Genomic DNA, 18,486 nt, shown 5'->3' with positions numbered 1-18,486 from the left:
AGCGAAACATCCCACAGCACCAATTCACATCAGATATCCAAGAGACTTGAAAGAAGCATATGTCTGAGTAATGCTAACTGCAAGTGATGCCGTTGCTAAGAAAACACTGACGGCCCCAAAGATTATAACTCCCCAGAATGTATAATAATTGAAAGAATCCCTGCTGTCCATCCAGAGCTGTCGAAAACCACGCGGTTTTTGCTTGTCCATGTATTCTCGGAGAATCCGGACGCGATGTTCAAGAGGGCCGAAATGACTGCATGATATTTCAGAATCATTTTGTATGGCCAATCCAATCGTATAAGAAGGAAACTCGTGAAACGAGTCTAAGAAGGAGTATTCTGATGAGGTGATTGTGCCAGTATCTTTCCACAGCCGTTCTGTTGGCCATCTAGCCGCATCAACTATAGATCTATAAAGTTTTCTGCGATCATCCGAAGCTGAATTTAACAAATCCCACGTTCTGTGAACGCCGTCAAATATGCTGGGCCCATTCGTCTCGGAATCACTTGTGGGAGCAAAAGCATTCCAAATGGGTGTATCAACAGATCGGTACCTAGATGTAAATTATTAGGTACAGTAGGTCTCGAATAGAAGACACCACTCACTGCGAGGATTTTCCTAGATTTATGAACGATTTTGTGAATTCTCGATGCTTCCAAAAAATGCGACGAATAGTCTCCTAGTTTCGTGATCGAGAAGGAGATGTTCATCCAGTACATCTGTCCAGACCAATCGTAGACCACCGATTTCTTTCAATGACTCAAAATTTAGATCATTAATAAAGAGAGATGTTGGAGAAGGGCTGTCTATTCTGTTGATTGGGAAAGTTGATTGCACCTTGAGAAACCGTATAATGAGCATAAATTCCTGCACATTCAGCGCAAGAGCTTCTTCGGTCTTGATGGGCATAAGCCAGAGGAGAAGTCTTCTATTGGGTGAAAAAGGATCGTCAGACTCTAGCTTCATGTAATCGTTGAATATAGGTACGATTTCTGCAAGCAATTTAATGCCTTCATGGTCATTCACTTTTCCCCTTGAAAGGACTTCACTATCAAAACAATACGACAGTACAGAGCCAATGGTTATATCACCACCATGAGTACCACCGTTACAAAACATGTGAGCAAAGCAAATTCCTACGAGAAAGGAATTCGTCGAAGGTACGATTGCGCCGAAACGTCTTCGAAACCATGCTTTTCGAACCGTCACGAACCACTGGCAATGAGCAACACTCCTGGAGTAGCGAGACTCAAACAATTTACTGAAATACGTCTGCCATAATATATCGAAAGGTGACTCAGAGTTTTCAAAGCGATGGAATCTCCCAAACTGAAAAAATTCATCAAGATCGCCGAGCTGAAGGGTACTCAATGCATTTCTGTCGATTGTAATTTTCGAGGGCGAGTCGGCACTTATTTCTTCAAACTAGAAAGGATTTCTACGAACTCTATCGAAGAATGGATCAACAATTTTTTCTGAGTTGCCGTAAAGAGTTGCCGGTCCCCGAGTTGGGGAAGAGACTCATTGATAGATTGTTGAAGAGTTGGCCATCAATTGGTGTTTCGAAAATTCTATCTGATGCGGAAGAAGTCTCAAAGTGTTGCGGACCTGGATTTCCTGGTTCATTTTCTAACGCTTCGTATTCTGGATCGGATCCAACAGCCTTCGTTCTTTGTCGGTTCTCTCGTAAGATTCGAATACCTTGTTTCAACCACTCTTCCAATTTTGCAGCGGGAAGCATGATCAAATCTTCATCTTTGTCCTCCAAAGTAGCTTCAACAATGTGTGCGGGTACCGATGATTTTGGATGTTTGCCTGTCGGATCTGGGTCACTAGGCGGCAAACTGAATTGAGTTTTATGTTCGTTTGAGAGAATGAGTCAGTATTTGTATCAAAAAAGGAATACAGTTTTGCTTTCTGTACCTGAGGAGGACTCTTCTTTGATGCTTGCGTTCTGCACACTTGGCTGAGACAGATGGCTTCTTGTCTCGACATTTGTCAACTCGATATCAACCATTTTGAAGAATAGTCTAAGATGAATAGCTTAGAGTGAAGGATAGATTTAATTTCAATTTCAACAGAACATTTTAGTCGAATCTTCTCTCGGCATTCAGTACTGCAAGTTACCAATAGAAAACACAGTCCATTGCCCACCGCAACAAATAGCAGAGATACCTCACATATACAACTTAAGAATAAATGCACCGAAGAAGCAACTACATCAACAACATCATTTATCCACTCACCTGCACTCTCCATAACCCTCTCACAAGAGTAATCATAAACCGCAATTCCAGAGAAAAAATTTAACCACCACTTAGAAGAAGACATCGCAAACCCCAAGGAACTATCCCAGGTCCTTAGAACATAACACCCTTCCTCTATCTCTTTTCCTACCCGCTCTCCCCTCTCACACAAACTGCAAAAACAAAACACCTAAGCAGAAAAACTTATCCCAGCACACCGTCTATTTCTCCCGACTTCGGGATTTTCATACTAAAGAGAATTCGATAGCTTTACTCTGTTCATTTACCGTATGTCTATCGATGAAAACACGATATTGATATTTCGTCCGAGTATTATGCACTAAATACATAATTATGTACAAAAGTTACAGTCCCCCCTCCCACCTTCCAATCTGTCCATAAACTTCCTTTCAATTATCCCCTTTCCCTCGCCATCGCCTTCACAATGCCCCAGTCCTCCATTTCCCAATCATCATCCACACATCTAAAACCACCCCCCAATCCTCTCAAAAAGCACACCCAACAGAAACAGAAGACAAAAAAACTCAGAATACATGTACGCAAGTACGTATTGATGTATCTACTCTATGATTATTAAGCAAATAATGTAAGTTATGTAGGTATGTAATGTATGGTATCTCAACTATAGGCATTTCTCCCAGGTATATCGAGGACCTGAGTATTTTGGGTATTCAACTTCGACTTGTCTCGGGTATTTTCATCTCCTATCCCCACTTTATCTTCTCCCCTTTCCTTTCCCCACCCTACACTCCTTTTCGAAAGATAACCCTTCGCACGCACCAAGAACTAAAAATTGTACAAAAGAACAAAAGACATGATTACCCACCACTAACCATTCTTCCAGATCCACGCTCCAGCTCCGCGCTTAAAACAAATGTGACAAAAGAGAAGCCAGATAGCGTATAATATGTGCAAGAAAACTGTGTCCGTCAAGGGGTGCGAGGGCCTCCATCCATCCATCCATCCATCCATATCCATCCATATCCACCCATCTATCCCTCGTAAAAAAAAAAGAGATCCACCTATAACATAACATAATTGTTGTATGATGTTAAGTTTGTTGTAGATCGTACCCAGAAAATCTTCAATTACTTTCTTTCCCTCCCAGTATCATGAGGTATCTTTGTCTCTGTCGACATCTCCACTTTATTCCTCTTTTAAATCTCCACTCAACCCACTCCCCACCGTACTCGCTTTTTTCCCCAACCTCAACACACTAAACCTCTTCCTCACACTTCCACCAAATCCACTACTATTACTTCCCATTCCAATACCCATTCCCATTCCCAGCCCCCCTATACCTTGGCTACTACCTGTTCCCGTAGTGCCTGGTCTGCGTTGAGAACTACTGCTTCTCCTTCCATTAGCTACATTACTTGTAGTATAGTTTCCTTGAGGAGGCTGAACCGAAAGATCGCTCTGCGTTACCCATTCCTTAGAATCTTCCATACTATGCGACAAATCATTCTCTTCAGAAATGGCAAAATCATCTACAGCTTCTTTTCGGCCACGGTCCTTATGTGTTATGGAAATACCGTTCATACTTAATCCATTCCCACTAAAGAAGCTCTTGCGATTTTCTTTCTTCGGAGGGCGATTTTCTCGATCGTCACTTCCATTTCGATTGAGAAGGAATGAACTGAGACGTTTAGAAGCGCCAGTTGCGCGGGTGTGATCGGGACTATCGAGAATGCTGGTATCGATAGTACCGTGTGTGAAAGATTGGGAATGGGGAAGTGCCAGATGTCCCTGTGAGTTATTCATGAGATCTCCCTTGGATGATGAAGGCGAAAGTGTCCAGCCTGGAACGAGGCCTGGGGAAGTATTTGAGAGAAGTGGTTGGAGAATTTGTAGAGAGGCGAGCTCGGACGCAAATGTTTGTTCAAAATCTGTATGACATGTAAGCAAATGAAGACCATAAAGGAAAGATGGGGATTTACAGTGCTGCAAATCATCCTGACTGTGAAGATTGGGCGATTTTGCAAACATAGCCAGGCATCTTTTGATCATAATAGCATGATCTATCAGCGCAATTTTGAGGGCGTTATCTATCGGTCCTAGCTCTACCGTTTCCCCCTCTTCGTCCTCACTCTGTGTAGAATGAGGCAGCAATTCTCTATATCTCGCGATACTGGTCTCAGAATTAGGATCCACGGATATACTTATTGCTTCAATTAACAGTGGTGCAATATCATCTTCGCCATCTGCAATCCTCTTTTCCACGGCAGTCATCTCTTGGGTTTTGCGAATGATTCGTTCAAGAGCTGTTTGGTGAGCATCAAGCTTATATCTATCCACGGAAACAATCTCGCTGCGGCGAAGAATTGTTGGAAATGTATCTACAGTAGCATAGATTATCTTCTCAGCTGAATGTTCACTGATCGGGCCTGAAGTAGTGCGGCGAGATGTGGTGGAGAAATAACGAGGATTTGCGGAGAGTAGATAGTCTCGAATGACTTGAGGGACTTTAGAACGTTGGAAGACGTGATGAGCAAGATCTCGATGCGGGCTCAAGGAGGATATTTGCAAGAATTGACCTTCTACGTCGTCCACATCGCCAGCAGTGACAATCTGAGCCGAAGGATGTTGCTCTTGCATGCGATCTGTGAACACCGAAGTTCGCTCATTAGGAGATCCCTCATACACAAATTCCTTGTCGCGCAAGCTCTGAGGGAAGCCCATTCCTCGGTAAATAACACGGAAGTACTTGGGAACGATTTTGTCGGCCTTGGAAATTGATTCGTAAATTGTGGCAATTGCTCGTTGTGTTCTAGCCAACTTAGAGAAATCGAAAACATTCTCTTCGTATTGATATTGCAGTTCTTTGTAGGCGGACAGGGCACTACTCCATGCCTCACCCTCTTCAAAGTTTTTGATCATGTCGAAATAAATTCTTTCTTTTCGATCGAAGTGAGATTGGGCAGGGAAATCTGGTTCGTCCAACGGAGGCAGTATTTTGGAAGGATCCCATTGGTATAAGTCGGCATGAAGACGCAATGCAAGTCCGGCTTCAGTGTGGTTTCCAGCATTTGTCTGCAACTCTGCAAGTTGGTGGACGTATCGAATGAAGATATCCTCCTTCTGCATATCTCGAAGAAATTCCATTAATCGTAGGCGATGAATCATATGAGAAGCTTCACCGGTGACGTCCGTACTATTGACCGCAACGAGAAGATCCAGGAACTCATCAGTGGTACCAATGAGGTCTTTTATAGCATTGTAAAGCAGATCATCTGGATTTCGAGACAAGTTATCAAATAAGGTGAATAGCTCATTGATGAACAATTTCTGTAGAATGCTTTCTGTCAAGGGCTTCGATTTGAAGAGCTGATCTAGGCACTCGATAATTGCAGTTTGGATAGCACTTAAATCTTCACTCAAAGTCCATTCGCTGACGATCATGGTCTGTAGAACTTCCACTGCGACGCGCCTAAGACCTTCGTGCACACTAAGACACAACTCAAGGATTGGTCCGACAAGTGCAGGCACATATTGAACTTGGTAACCTCCCATTTTGGCTAAAGCGTATTTCTGTCGCTCTTCAGGGGTAGTATCCCAACCAGTGAACTCCCACGTTCGCCTCAGGAGCTCCGCGCCATTCTCACGCACATCACCAGCAATCTTCCATACTGCTCTTCGTTTCTGCTCCGGGAATGTTTCCAGTGCCAAAGAATCACTGCCGACGAGTTTGAGTAAAGTAGTGAAGAATGCTTTCCACAATTCGGTATTATATTCTTCCGCATCGTCAGGGTGAGGTATGAATCCGTCCAGAAGAATACCGGCCAAATACTCGAGTGTTTTGAGTGTTGATTTGTGGTGGAAGATGCGAATGCTCAACCAATTTTGTGGAAATGCCTCACATCCTAATATGCTTAGATGAATATTCAAGAGACCCTCAATTAAAGTTGCCATGTCGCCTTGTGCAAGCTCAAGCTGCATACCTGCAGGTAGATTTGAGATGGAAGATAGGACTGCCGAAAGCTCAATAAGTGCTTCATCGAATTCCGCCTTCTCGGCGATAACTTTACTGGGAAAAGGATACGCGGTGGGGAATAGCAACGACAAGCGAGTCTGCGACTTTACTTCGCCTGTACGTAGTGTAAGATATGAATCGACGATTTTAGGTATGTATACAGGAATTTCAGGGCCCAAATTATTCATTTGTATCGCCAAAATTGAACAACAAAGTCGAACTTGCTCCCTCCATTGTTCGGTGACCTCTGTTGTCTTACCCCAATGTGGTAAGATCCACCTAGCCGTGTTCGCAGCGATAGCCTTCATCTGTTCGGGTTGAGTAAATAGATCCAGTCGAGAATAATTAATGATTAAAACAAGTTTATACAATATGAGTTTTCCCTTTACCAATGCACATGAATCCATGAAGTCAATGGCAATATGCAAAATCTGCTCTCTGCTGAGCAAGCCGGTAAGCTCTGGAAGCCAAGTATGAAAATGTTGCACAGCCAATGTTTGACTTCCTACCAAAATGGGCGCCGTGGTTCTCATCATTCCTTCAAGTGCCTTGAAAATCTGGCGGAGTTGGCGGCCAAACCCTGAACTCGAACGAGTAATCCCGATGTCAGCTTCCTTCACTTTCTGCTGCCCTCTCGCATGAGTGATGAATTTTAAGATATGTCGAACCACCTTGAATGTAGCACGCAGTTTTCTCGAGGTTTCTGGATCAGAAGGGCTGGCAAGCAGACGAGTGAAAGACCTCACGAGGCACGGTGATGCGAATGGGTAGTTGAATCGAGTTTCGGCATATTGATCAACCAAGGGGCCGAGATTGAATCGTCGGTCATGTACAATGGAAAGGACTGTAACTAGAGCACTAAAAATGAGGTCTTCGTAATCATCGTTTCCGGTGTGTTCGACGAGTATTCCGAAGATCGCATCGAACACATCGCTAAGTAACTTCACAATCTCAATCTCCGAGACAAAGACTAGTCGTTGTAAAAGCTGCTGCAGATCTCCTGACGGCTGGTCTTTCCACTTGAGTATCCGTAGGAGCACTTTATCCTGTGAAAATTTTGTACTGCATAGGTATGTTTGAATACGAAGAGTGGCGATCGGTCCAGTGACAGCCTCATCTTTCCCGCCAGCATTCCATGGCAGGGTGAGATAACCACTTTTACCAGCCGAACTGCCTCGAGGTAACATGGTTGTCTCATCGTATTTGTACAGAAGTAAACAATGATGTCCGTCTCGCATGAAAGCCTGCTGATCCCAAAGTGGAATATGGCATATAGCAAGGGGATGATTTGGTGCATCCGCAAGTACCATCACCAGATGGCAATTCGAAACCTCTTGCTGTGGTATAGATAAGCGCAGTGTTTGGCTCCATGCATCGCCTCGTTCGGCTGCTACCGACTCCCAAGAACTTTGTCCCTCTGCATTCGATGATGGGTAAATGGCGCCCTCGAGTCGTTCTCCGCTTGACTTTCTTACTTCCATAGTTACTTGAAGATTTGACCCTTCAAAGGACGAGGATACAGGCATCGCACTGCCAACCGATCGTGACAGAAGAGCATGTTTGGGAAGAAAGGCGTCATCAATAGTGACATAGATATCTGATCTTGGCTTTGTTGGCGCTCCTGAAAAGCCCATTTTATTTGTCTTCAAGATTCCTGATAGTAATGTTGGAGTAGACTTGATCAGTCCATCTGCATCCGGGCTGTTGAATGCCTTCAGATATACCTGTAGACGTTCCGTCCTTCGGGACTTTTCATACTGACCGGATTGGCTTGTCATTAAATCACGAATTATCTCTTCCCATCCATCACTTAGACTTGGCTTCTCATACCCAGAAGCAGCTGACGGTGCCCATATACTCATGACTTGCTCAGCTTCATCTTGATTCTTCATCAGTGAGCTCAATTTCAAAGCTCCCATACCAACAGTCTTCGAGATAGTTTGAGTCAAAACTCCGGGCTTAGCGTCTCCACCATTTCGTGACGAAGAGCTTTTATTGGCACCATCTCGACTAGAATGTGATTCGGCGCCGGTCTCGGCTTCAGAGAGAGACGTAAGCTTGGTCGCGTTGGATGGAGTCCTGGTCTTCCCCCACATCAAACTCCTCCTACCTGCCTTCGATGCAGCGCCAGCAGATGTAGGTTTCTCCCGATCCTTGCTAGAACTGTCCCTAGACAATGAGTTGCCTCTTGATCCGCCGCGAGAGGGAGGTTTGCCTGCTAAAACTTGTGACGACGATTGCACCTTCACTACAAGATACAACTCGCCTTCCGTGGAAAGGAGATCTCCGACGTCAGTGGATGCGAGGTCCGTAAAGAGAGTTCTCATTTGTCCCGATTTCCCAACACTTGCAAGAGAAGCACTAGGAGGTACGTCTACAATATAAGTTTCCGAAAGTGCCACACCTGCCGAACCCGGCTTTTTGGCAGCCAAGAAAAAGGATAGAGTTGTAGATTCCGTAGACACTCCAACAAAAGCCTTCACGTCCAACAAGAGATGGTGGAGTACCATATTCTCGTTCTGGACCGAAAGTTGCGGCTTTTCATCCAACAAACTCATCATAGATTGGAGTCTAGTGACATCCACTGCTGAATCATCACCTGTGAGAACCCTACCGTGGGCAGCAGGATCTCGAACAATAACTTCCCCATTCAGCAATTTGTTCCCCCTCACGAGATCCCATACTGTTTTCTCCCTCAATGACTGAAGCTCGTGCTTTGTGCAGACATTGTGCAGAATTTGCCTTCTTGAAAGATCTAGAGTTTTGACCAATGCTGACATCTTATCCAACTTCTGATATTGTCTCGAAAGCAAGAGCTCGTGCAAGTTTGTAGAGTGCCATTCTCTTAAACAGGATGCAATTTCGTCCACTAACGGTTCGGAGGCAGAAGTTGGTGTCTCGTCTCCAATCTTCAGCATAGGTACTGGAGCTGGTGGCTTCGGTGCGCCAGGTTCTCGTTTCGCAACAATTGAAAATCTATTTGTATTTCCGTTCTTAAAACCCTTGCTCTTCGGTTTCTTCTTCGCAGGTTGTCCGTTTGCGCCGTTGAGATCTGCGGATCGATTGGGCTGATGAATGTGGGCGCCATTGATAGGACTAGAGCTCTTATTTTCCAAAATGCCATTCGTATATCCGTGCTCGTTGACAATGTCTCCGTCCTCCGTAGAAACCTGACTTTCACGCTCATCATCTCCTAGAACCTCCCGAACTTCTACGCAACTAGTTGGAAATATTCCAGAGAAGACCCTAGCTTCAAGAGTCTGCCCTTTTATACTTGTCAAGCCCGCCAGTAGATTTGGCGGAGCAACTAAATATCCTCGAAACCATTGTGAATCTCTCCCACCTTGTTCAATTATGTATAATTCATCCCCAAGCTCAAGTGGAAGATCTGCGGGCGAGGAAGCAACAAATGGGTATGTTGCGACGGCGAATGCGATGCGTGGAAGAGGTTGCCAGGGCATATTATCAACTGCGCATTGGGAAGAATGTGGAATGCGGTGGACAGCGCGACGAAGCTAATTAGCAAAGGTATGTCGGCGATAGATGGGAGGAAATCTGCTTCATCAGGAGAATTTTCTTCTTCTTTAATTTTTTTGTTTCGCGTTGTTGATATATCTTAGTAGAATATTGAAGTCTGTACCTTATCGTAGCGGCAGAAGTCAAGGATCAGGAACGAGGAGTCGATGATTTTGGTCTAGTGGTATTGAGGGACTTGAATATGATAGAGTAATAGACTTTAGGATTCAAGTCAAACAGTATCTGAATTTAGTAATTGATCTCGTTGTCGATATCATTAACTTTTTTCTGAAGGTCGGGGTAAGTGTTCTAGGTAAGGTTTGGAAGGGGGTAATCGTTATGGTGCTAGGGACATTTAATGTGCTCTCAGACGAAGATTTATTATTATATTTAATACTGTGCAGATAATGCAAGTCGTCGGTGATTTTTGGGAAATTATATCTTGATATCTCATGTCTTATATCTCGAGATACTCGAGGTCATACTTCACTCATCACACTCTTTTGTGTTCAGTGAATTGAGGATTCCTTGAGATCTATTTCTATACAGAGCACAAGGCTGAACGATTTGTATTACGAATTTTGATGAATTTTCTTTTTATTTGTTGTCTCGCTATTGATATTATCATCTGTGATTCATAATTGTTCCATATGAATAAAGCTATTATATGATACATCTATAGAGGGAGAGAGGTATTTATGGAAGCAGGAAGCTTTCTGTTATTACTCTGGACTGGTCTGAGATCTTGGGATACTAAAAGTGCTTCCCCTGAATATCTACTTGAGCATTGTGTCATATGTATCGTTATCCAAGGCTGTTTATTCGATAGTATCTTCTGGTAACAAGTTTGATAGTACCATTGCAGTAAGGTATACTTTCTGTCGTATACACTCGTTCGTCTTGTCGCTCGTTGCGTTGGTGGTTGGATATTCCGATTCGTTGGATCGCATTGTGTTTGCTGCCCACCCATTGCTACTCTGATCCATTTTTGTACCTACTACCTGTCTAGGTGTACTCACTGGATGATAAAGTGTACTATCTTCTCAAAGCTGTACATCCATAGCCAAGCGTTACAAAGTGATACATACTTAGGTGCTCTTGGATGCCCATTCTCTTCTATTATTCGCTTCTTAGGACTCGACTCGTATATGGAAATTTACAGAAAGAACAATGGGAGAACATTTTTGGCTGTGGCTTATATTAGATACTCACTTTCGTCACATCGGCACACTTCCCCCCCCCCCTGTTCGGGTAACGAACCCAACAACCTACCAGCTTAGTCGAAAAGCCACTCTCACTAATTTCATGCCGTCCTCTAGCTGCAGGGGAACCACACACAGACTGCAGAAGTAACAGGTTGTCAAGGACGGAGCCCTACTTTCTTAGTACCTGGCCCTCTTTCCTCCACGTGTGTGTAAGACCATAGCTTTGAGGTACAACATATCTTGGAACTGTACAAGAGATTAAGGGACGTTTACAACTGTTTAGAGGAACTTTTGAGTTGGGTGGGTAATTAGTCGTCAGCTTTTGGTTGGAGGATATTATCACATCCACCAGGATAAAACTGTGTGGAGGCTAATCATATTGATCAACGCCAGGTTGACCTGGTACGAAAATTTGCAGACCGTTCTCGAAGCTGTTCTACAGATCGAGTTGGGAATCGGTGTCGATCATGAAAAGGTATTGTTGAGAATATACGAGTGATAGCTAAACAAACAGACAAACACATTCATCTCTTCCTCAAACTAGGCCCTCAACATAGAACGAGACAATGAGGATAGCAACAGAACATCAGGAGGATCTATAGAAGAAGGGTTCCCACGTCCTATCATTTTGGGAATGCTATGATAGTAAAGCAGTTAAACATTAAGGAGGGACTTCAGGGAGGCTAATCTTTTGGTTTAACAAGATAACTGTATTGTACCAGGCGAGTACCTCGCTGTGTTATATTTCCTGCAAGGTTCTATGTATGGTTTGTCCGCAGGTAAACGGGGACCTCGGAAAACGAAACTCGCGTTAAGATGTTCTTGACCGTTTCAAAGACCTGTCGGTGTATACCAGCAACTAAATAAAAACAATAGAAGATTATCATTGACAAGGAGACAAATTCATGATTGCCATTGCAGTTGAAAATCACAAGCACAGAGTGCGTATCATTGGGATAGGTACGCCCGACTAACCGAGGTTTCACCGTGAACCTCAACTCTTTACTCCCGTGTCAGAACAAATTGCACAACTCCACAAGACGGTATTGTTTGTCATACCTTGAATCTTCCATAGATCTCGACAATCACTATCAGCACGCCTGATTTATCGGAGTTTCATGGCTTCATCCGAGAAAGATGCTGCTACCAAAGTTCGCATCCTCAAACACATGAACGCAGACCATGCTGGCTCTCTATCCCTCTACTTACAGCACTACTGTCAGCTCTCCAAAAGCGAAGCCTCCAAGCCGAATCTTCTCGATATCACTCTCTCTTCTCTCCGAATTTCCTCCAAATCCGGTAAAACCCACACGATTCCCCTTGATCCTCCCATGAATTCCTACGCCGATGCTCGACCTCGATTTGTTGCTATGGATTCCGAGTGCCGTGATGGTCTCAACATCTCCCCATATACCATTACTCGATACGAGCCTCCGAAGATTTTCTTCCATCGATTGATTTTCGGCTTGTGTTTAATGACGGCGGTTATATTTGCTACGAAATCGCGCATTGTACCTGGTACATTCTTCTACGACAATGTGTTGTCATGGTTTCCAGGCGGCCCAGAAACTTTCTTGTGGATTTCTGACAAGATTGCCATACCGACCTTTGCGATACATGTGATGGAAGTCATTTGGATGGATAGGAGCAGACTTATGAAGTACAACATCGAGAGGGGAAGTTCTTTGTGGTGGAAATGGATGGCAAGCTGTTTGATTGAGGGGTTTGGAAGTTTTGCCAGGATCGATGCTATGATCAAGCAACAAAAGAAAGAGAAAGAGTTCAAGGGAAATGGTGGGAATTGAGATCTCTGCCAGGCAACATACAGAACAATTCCACGGAAAGGCAAATTCTATGAGCTGTATGGAGAAATTGCGAAAAGAATCATGGCCAACACAATATGGAATCATGGCCAGAACATGATGATAACAGATTGATTATTTGAAACGGAAGTAAGCTAAATACCCTTCAGAATTTCCCAATCGGCAATGTATTACTTGCCCTTTTACTCATCGGTTTCTATTGTATCTTTGTTTTAGAAGAACGAATATCAACTATGGCTTTCACGGCTTTCACGGCTTTCACAGAAATCTCATTTTCACCCCTTTACTTTCTTGGTTTCGGGGAGGATCATATCGACATTGACCTTTGATCCATGCGTCAAAGCTATGAGAGGTGTTGTCTCTGCCTAATGTTATATCAATGTCTGATACCCACCCCCGCAAAAACTTCTATAACCGTGCGAGCAAATCCCCAAAGCATGTAATCATCCTACCAACCAACAGATCCATGTAGGTTACAGATATTTTCATCTCCCGTTATCATGGTCGGTAATAGCCATGATTGCCTAAGTTGTGGTTGAATTAGGATTGAATGCGGCTCTTTCATGGTCGGCGTTAAGCTCAGCCTCCGTTTCGCGCTTCCAACAAATGAGAGATATTGGCTTCCTGAGGCTGTTGGAAATACTTAGAATTGACCTTCTTAAATGATATTAGAATCTACGCGTTTGGGGTAGATTCGCTGGTTTGCGATTATTTTCCTACTTTGTGTTTTCAGGTATCTGAAGTCTGGTACTTTCTTTTCAGTCGCTGTTGATATTTGCGTTTTTTTCTGTTGGTGAATCTCTTGTCATTCAGACTGCACCTGCTTCATTGTGATTGTTAAATTTCATTCACGTAATTCATTCAATTCATTTCTCTATACTAATCATACCAATCATACCAATCATCACTTTTATACATGTCTTCGCTTCTTACGACACTCTTCCGTAGATCCCACTCCAACTACCATCCCAACTCCTCTTCGACATCCATATCTACCCCTTCAAGAATGGGTTCATGCCTCTCCCTATCCTCAGGCCCCTCCCCAAAGAACACCACCTTCACATCCACAGCCTTCGGGCGCTCAGCATACGTACAAATTGAAAAACAGGACGAGGTCAAGAGATCGTTACTGGTAAATGAAGAAGATTATTATTCGGATGAAGAAGATGTGGGGTTCATGGATGTTCCGCCTAGGAAATATAGATTGAACAGGGGAAGAGTGCAGATGCAAGAACATGAGAAGATGGGGAGGAATGACCCATCGCAGGATAATTTTCTCTTGAACAAGACACTCCCTCCTTCTCCGGAAGAAGGAGACGAGCCGCCGTTCGAAGGTATGATCAAGGTGTGGAGTTCGGAAGGAGATGGAAGGTGGATGTGGCCAAGGGGAATGGGGGTTCCGGTGGTGGTTAGTGATGATTACAGGAAGTGGAGAGAACAGAGAGATGAGAGGATTGGGGGGGGGGTTGAGATCTTAAGTTAGATTGGGCGTTGTAGTTCAGGAGTTGGCAGTGAAGATACAAAAGGGTTTTGGTATATAGGGCGTTGATTGTCCAATTTGGCTTCGGCGTTTACGTAGGCTAACTTTCACTCTGGGATTATTCGATATTATGTTACATGCAAATTTTAGTGGTTTTAGTCTGGTTCTAGAACGTACGTTGTCATCTTATCTTGTTTACACTAGGTTGTTTTCTTTACAATAAGTACGCGGAGGCTTGCATTTTAATGACTATCGCATAAAGACTATGGAATCAAGAGATAATTCCCTTGATGTCTAATGCTACCTACCTAGCTATTGTATATGTAGGTCAGTGAATCTTTCCAACTCTCTTTCTTTTGCGTGTTTTGACTTGCTTGTCATACTTCTGAATTCTGTTCACTCGGAGTGTCTGGTAATGGAGAATGATTGCCGCAATTTTCCGATTTAGTAATCTCAGATGTGGAAACTATTAAGCTTAGCTATATAGTTTCCATTTATAATGAATTACAAATTGGCGAGGAGTATACTGCAGCTGTACTCATCTCACACAAAAGTTGGTGAGAAGCTATACTTCCACCTCGTGCGCAATTCGTCTGATCAACACATGCGAGAAACTGCTATTGTTTACGAAGATTACAAATATAAATCGCGAACTCTACAACTACCTAAGCAGTGCCTACACTTTCACAGGAAGGATTGTTCTAGAAAAGAATCGCGATCGTGATCGGGGAGCGTGGAGTGTTGATCTCCGGATTACAATTTCTTTGGACCTCTTCCTTAGTACGCCAATCATGCTATCAGTTCCTCAAACCACTCGAAAAAAGATACGTCATAATAGAATGATTCTTGGGTCTACATGCGGACAACAAACTATGAACGCAGATCAAGCGCGCGGCAATGCAGGGTCAGTTATCACGTGGGTCTCGGGCCGGACTCGACCAGGAGATATGCCGGCCAGATGTGGTTGACAATGGACAACCGATTCTTCTCGTGAATCTCTGTAGGCACGCCGAGAAGTTCAGGATGAGATGAAGTGGCTTTTTACGTTCAGTATGGTCGGTCCTCATGACATCGTCCTCAGGGGAAAATCCTCGGACCTCGAGAAATGGCGGTGCATGAGTTGTTTTCCTTGTTGGTGGTATTACATATCTGGGTTATCTGGGCTACAGGTTTAAAGGTTATGAAACCTTATTGAAAAAGTTTATGTTTCCTTGTGGATTCCGGTGGAATATTCAGGGATCTCCTTATATTGTTCGCTAAAATGCCTCCACCTGCGTCCCGCGAATCATCCAGAACGCGTCCTTCATCACGCAACAGTTCCTCTTCCGGTGGGCGATCAGCGAATGTCCCGAGAAATGTTAGCTTTGACCGAATAGGTGCCGTCAAAGACTTTGATTACAGCGGTGATCCAGGCCATCGCAAACCTGTGGGATCGATTCCTCCAGAAAGTGATTATGATAGTGATGTTAATGGAAGCTGGAGCGGAAATGATAGCCATGGGAGGACGAAATCTAGGGGTAGAAGTAGGGGAAGTAGTGGTAATGATACTGATGGAAGTATGGGTAGCGGTAATGTTACTGATAGAAGGAAAAAAATGCATAGTAACCCGGACTCGGGAAATCGTTCAGCTCGGAGTCATAGTCGGGAATCACGAGCACCTTCACAAGCGTCGTCAACCCGTTCTAAGAGAGCTGAATCGCCAGCGCCAGTATATCTGTTTGGCCGTGATGATCCTTACCGTAGCTTTGCCCCAGAAAGCAATGATTTCTCACTTTATGGTGAAGAGGGATACGATAGCGAAAGCGGACGGAAAAAAGATGAATCAAAAAGTCGTAAACCCATCAGACCGCCATTAGCACCATTTGATGGGGAGAAGTACTTGCCAGGTCAGGTGAGTAAGCCTCAAGCCAAAGCGAAACGGAGGACAGTTGAGCGTGAGTTATTTCCAGTCTCTGATTACAAACACCAACATCCAAGTATCTAACATTCATACAGATGTAAATGTTCATGCTAAAGAAGAGGTGCCAATATTAGAGACGTGTAGTGATTGGGAGGAGGAACGAAAAATTGAACGAAAACCTATCAAGAAAAGAGAGCAATCACAAGGGTCAAACTCGAGACATGCAGAACCAGGATTAAGTCGTCATCGAAGTGGAGATGGGGAGAATTTGAAAGTAAAATCCCGTTCCGAGCCTATGTGGCAACCTCCAGGTGGAGAGCAAACAAGAGATGAAGATAGAGATGGTGCGTGGCACAAACGCGGCGGAAAAGTAAGAACGAGAGACCCAGGCCTTGAAGCTAATATAAACGGAGGACTAGCTAATAAAGACGCCTTTCTTGGCCTCCGTGAAGATTGGTTGAGAAGTGAAACCCATGCAGATAATATACCAAATGGGCTGGTAAATCAGCCGGAGTCGACACCTCAACCTATCTACGCAATCAATAAGAGAGATCCAGAAGGTAGAAAACATCACAAGGGTACAGAGCAAAATATTCCGCCAGACAAATTATTCGATACACTCGCTGGCCGACCACAGGAGAAAGAGAGGCAGAGGAAGAAGAGTCCATCAAGGATTTTCAGAAGCCTTTTCAGAAGCTGAAGTAGTAAGCCGTCTGGCGAACGTAGAAGGGAGGTTTGAGCAGGTCTTGAATTGTTGGTGTTCTGCACTCTTTCCTGATTTCGAGAGACTGTCCGGGGATCTTGACACTGTTATCATTATTTTACTTTTCGTTGTTGGGTTTGTTATTGTAAACTTGTTTGATTGGTACTGTGTGTTTTGTGTAACTGTGGGTTTCTTAGTGTAGTTGATATATTTGATTCGTTTTTTATAAGATCTGGACTTATTTCCATCTTATATCGAGGCTTTGTGCCTTCTATTCCTTGAAACAAATAGCTCCAGAGTGAATAGATATAAATCTTGGTCGGTATTCCTTGTCCTGCTTCATAATTTATAGAGTTCAAGGAAATACTTGAGTAATACAAATTGGTGAGCTGTAGGCAAACTGCACTACAGTATTACCAAGATCTCCTCGCTTGTGCGACGAGAGAACATGATAAGCTTCCTATACAGAATTTAGAGAAGACGAGTCTTCTAAATTTAAGGATCTATCGTTCAATGAAACATGATAAAAAGCTCGAAAATATAAATGTTAATCAGTGTTCAATCATTCTCTATGGTATTTCTAACTTTGAATTGAAATATGGGACTCAAGATTATGATCGAATTGAACTCATGTCGCTAATAATTATATATGATATTGCGGACGTGTGTATCGAACCAGGAATCAAGTGGAATAGATCTAAGAACTGCTTTTCTCCCAAAGCAAACCATTCTTCATATAATTACACAGCCATTCACGCGGACCCAACTTGAAAGTACTGTGAAAGGATATAATGCGAATTGAACTACATAGCACCTGACCGATGAATATTTATCAAAATTTGGTATGTATATAAATGGAAGCAGGTAACATGCAAACCACTTTGAAAAGAGACGTGAAAGAAAGTAATAAGAAAACTATACAGAGATAATGGCATAGCAAAACAGCGCGATAGATGCATCAGTACGAAGGAGGATTAATAGCCGGGTTACCATTAGCCTGTGTTCTTGCCATGTAATCGAACTTTTCAACGATATTCCGCGACGGACCCCATGAAGCATACCGCATATTGTGTATGGCGATTCCTCGCGTCAGACCATAACGAATAAGATTAGGCTTCGTTATCCTGCGACCGATATCGAAATCGATTTTAGGTGGCACACCTCAATACCATCTCGCGCGATCTCTACGGGACAGCTCTTCCACGACTCCATAATTGCAGTGCTTGGCAATGAGATTTTTGAATTGTGTGAATCCGCCTGTGTATCGAAAATTGTCGCTCTGCTCCGGCCACATGGGTGCTATGTATTGTCGACTTGGAGCGACAGCCAATTGACCACGATGTAGCTCGAGAGCAATTTGACCCCTGCGATTAGCGATCATCTGAGCTTGTGTCATGCCAGCAGGAATGTGTCTGAAAAAGTCGAGACGATACCCATTGCGATCATGAGAGCATTGTGGCAGACCATTACAGCACTGTTTTGTGCGTCTATAACAGCTGCAGGTCCTGGAATCGGATTTTGAGCGGAAGCATTGGTTCGCATCACCCAATGTTTTGAGTTGAATTTATTTCCACTTATAGAAGTGCCTCCCATGTAGGATGAAGGAAAGTTCAAGA

General features: G+C 43.7%; 6 protein-coding genes across 6 annotated transcripts; 3 read left to right on the top strand and 3 right to left on the bottom strand.

Annotated features, from left to right (window-relative positions):
- Window positions 1–627: 627 nt before the first annotated feature.
- On the bottom strand, window positions 628–1,998 carry EAE97_009179 (uncharacterized protein; the record flags this gene model as incomplete). The annotated part of the gene is made up of 4 exons (XM_038879694.1): window positions 628–1,428; window positions 1,450–1,523; window positions 1,612–1,847; window positions 1,910–1,998. 4 exons carry the CDS (start codon window positions 1,996–1,998, stop codon window positions 628–630), a joined length of 1,200 nt encoding a protein of 399 aa, XP_038729250.1.
- A 1,418-nt stretch (window positions 1,999–3,416) lies between these two features.
- On the bottom strand, window positions 3,417–9,704 carry EAE97_009178 (uncharacterized protein; the record flags this gene model as incomplete). Its single annotated transcript, XM_038879693.1, has 2 exons — window positions 3,417–4,159; window positions 4,211–9,704. 2 exons carry the CDS (start codon window positions 9,702–9,704, stop codon window positions 3,417–3,419), a joined length of 6,237 nt encoding a protein of 2,078 aa, XP_038729249.1.
- Window positions 9,705–12,082: 2,378 nt separating this feature from the next.
- EAE97_009177 (uncharacterized protein) lies at window positions 12,083–12,769 on the top strand (the record flags this gene model as incomplete). The annotated part of the gene is made up of 1 exon (XM_038879692.1): window positions 12,083–12,769. The coding sequence occupies one exon, from the start codon at window positions 12,083–12,085 to the stop codon at window positions 12,767–12,769; it is 687 nt and encodes a 228-aa protein (XP_038729248.1).
- Window positions 12,770–13,793: 1,024 nt separating this feature from the next.
- On the top strand, window positions 13,794–14,270 carry EAE97_009176 (uncharacterized protein; the record flags this gene model as incomplete). The annotated part of the gene is made up of 1 exon (XM_038879691.1): window positions 13,794–14,270. One exon carries the CDS (start codon window positions 13,794–13,796, stop codon window positions 14,268–14,270), a length of 477 nt encoding a protein of 158 aa, XP_038729247.1.
- A 1,258-nt stretch (window positions 14,271–15,528) lies between these two features.
- EAE97_009175 (uncharacterized protein) lies at window positions 15,529–16,867 on the top strand (the record flags this gene model as incomplete). The annotated part of the gene is made up of 2 exons (XM_038879690.1): window positions 15,529–16,201; window positions 16,263–16,867. The coding sequence occupies 2 exons, from the start codon at window positions 15,529–15,531 to the stop codon at window positions 16,865–16,867; spliced, it is 1,278 nt and encodes a 425-aa protein (XP_038729246.1).
- Window positions 16,868–17,673: 806 nt separating this feature from the next.
- EAE97_009174 (uncharacterized protein) lies at window positions 17,674–18,463 on the bottom strand (the record flags this gene model as incomplete). The annotated part of the gene is made up of 2 exons (XM_038879689.1): window positions 17,674–18,344; window positions 18,365–18,463. 2 exons carry the CDS (start codon window positions 18,461–18,463, stop codon window positions 18,033–18,035), a joined length of 411 nt encoding a protein of 136 aa, XP_038729245.1. The 3' UTR covers window positions 17,674–18,032.
- Window positions 18,464–18,486: the final 23 nt, after the last annotated feature.

This window comes from Botrytis byssoidea (assembly GCF_014898295.1).
Source record: "Botrytis byssoidea strain MUCL 94 chromosome Unknown BBYS_021, whole genome shotgun sequence".
Taxonomy (NCBI): Eukaryota; Fungi; Ascomycota; class Leotiomycetes; order Helotiales; family Sclerotiniaceae; genus Botrytis; species Botrytis byssoidea.
Note: the sequence above shows the minus strand (reverse complement) of the source record. Positions and strands in the feature narration are given on the sequence as shown.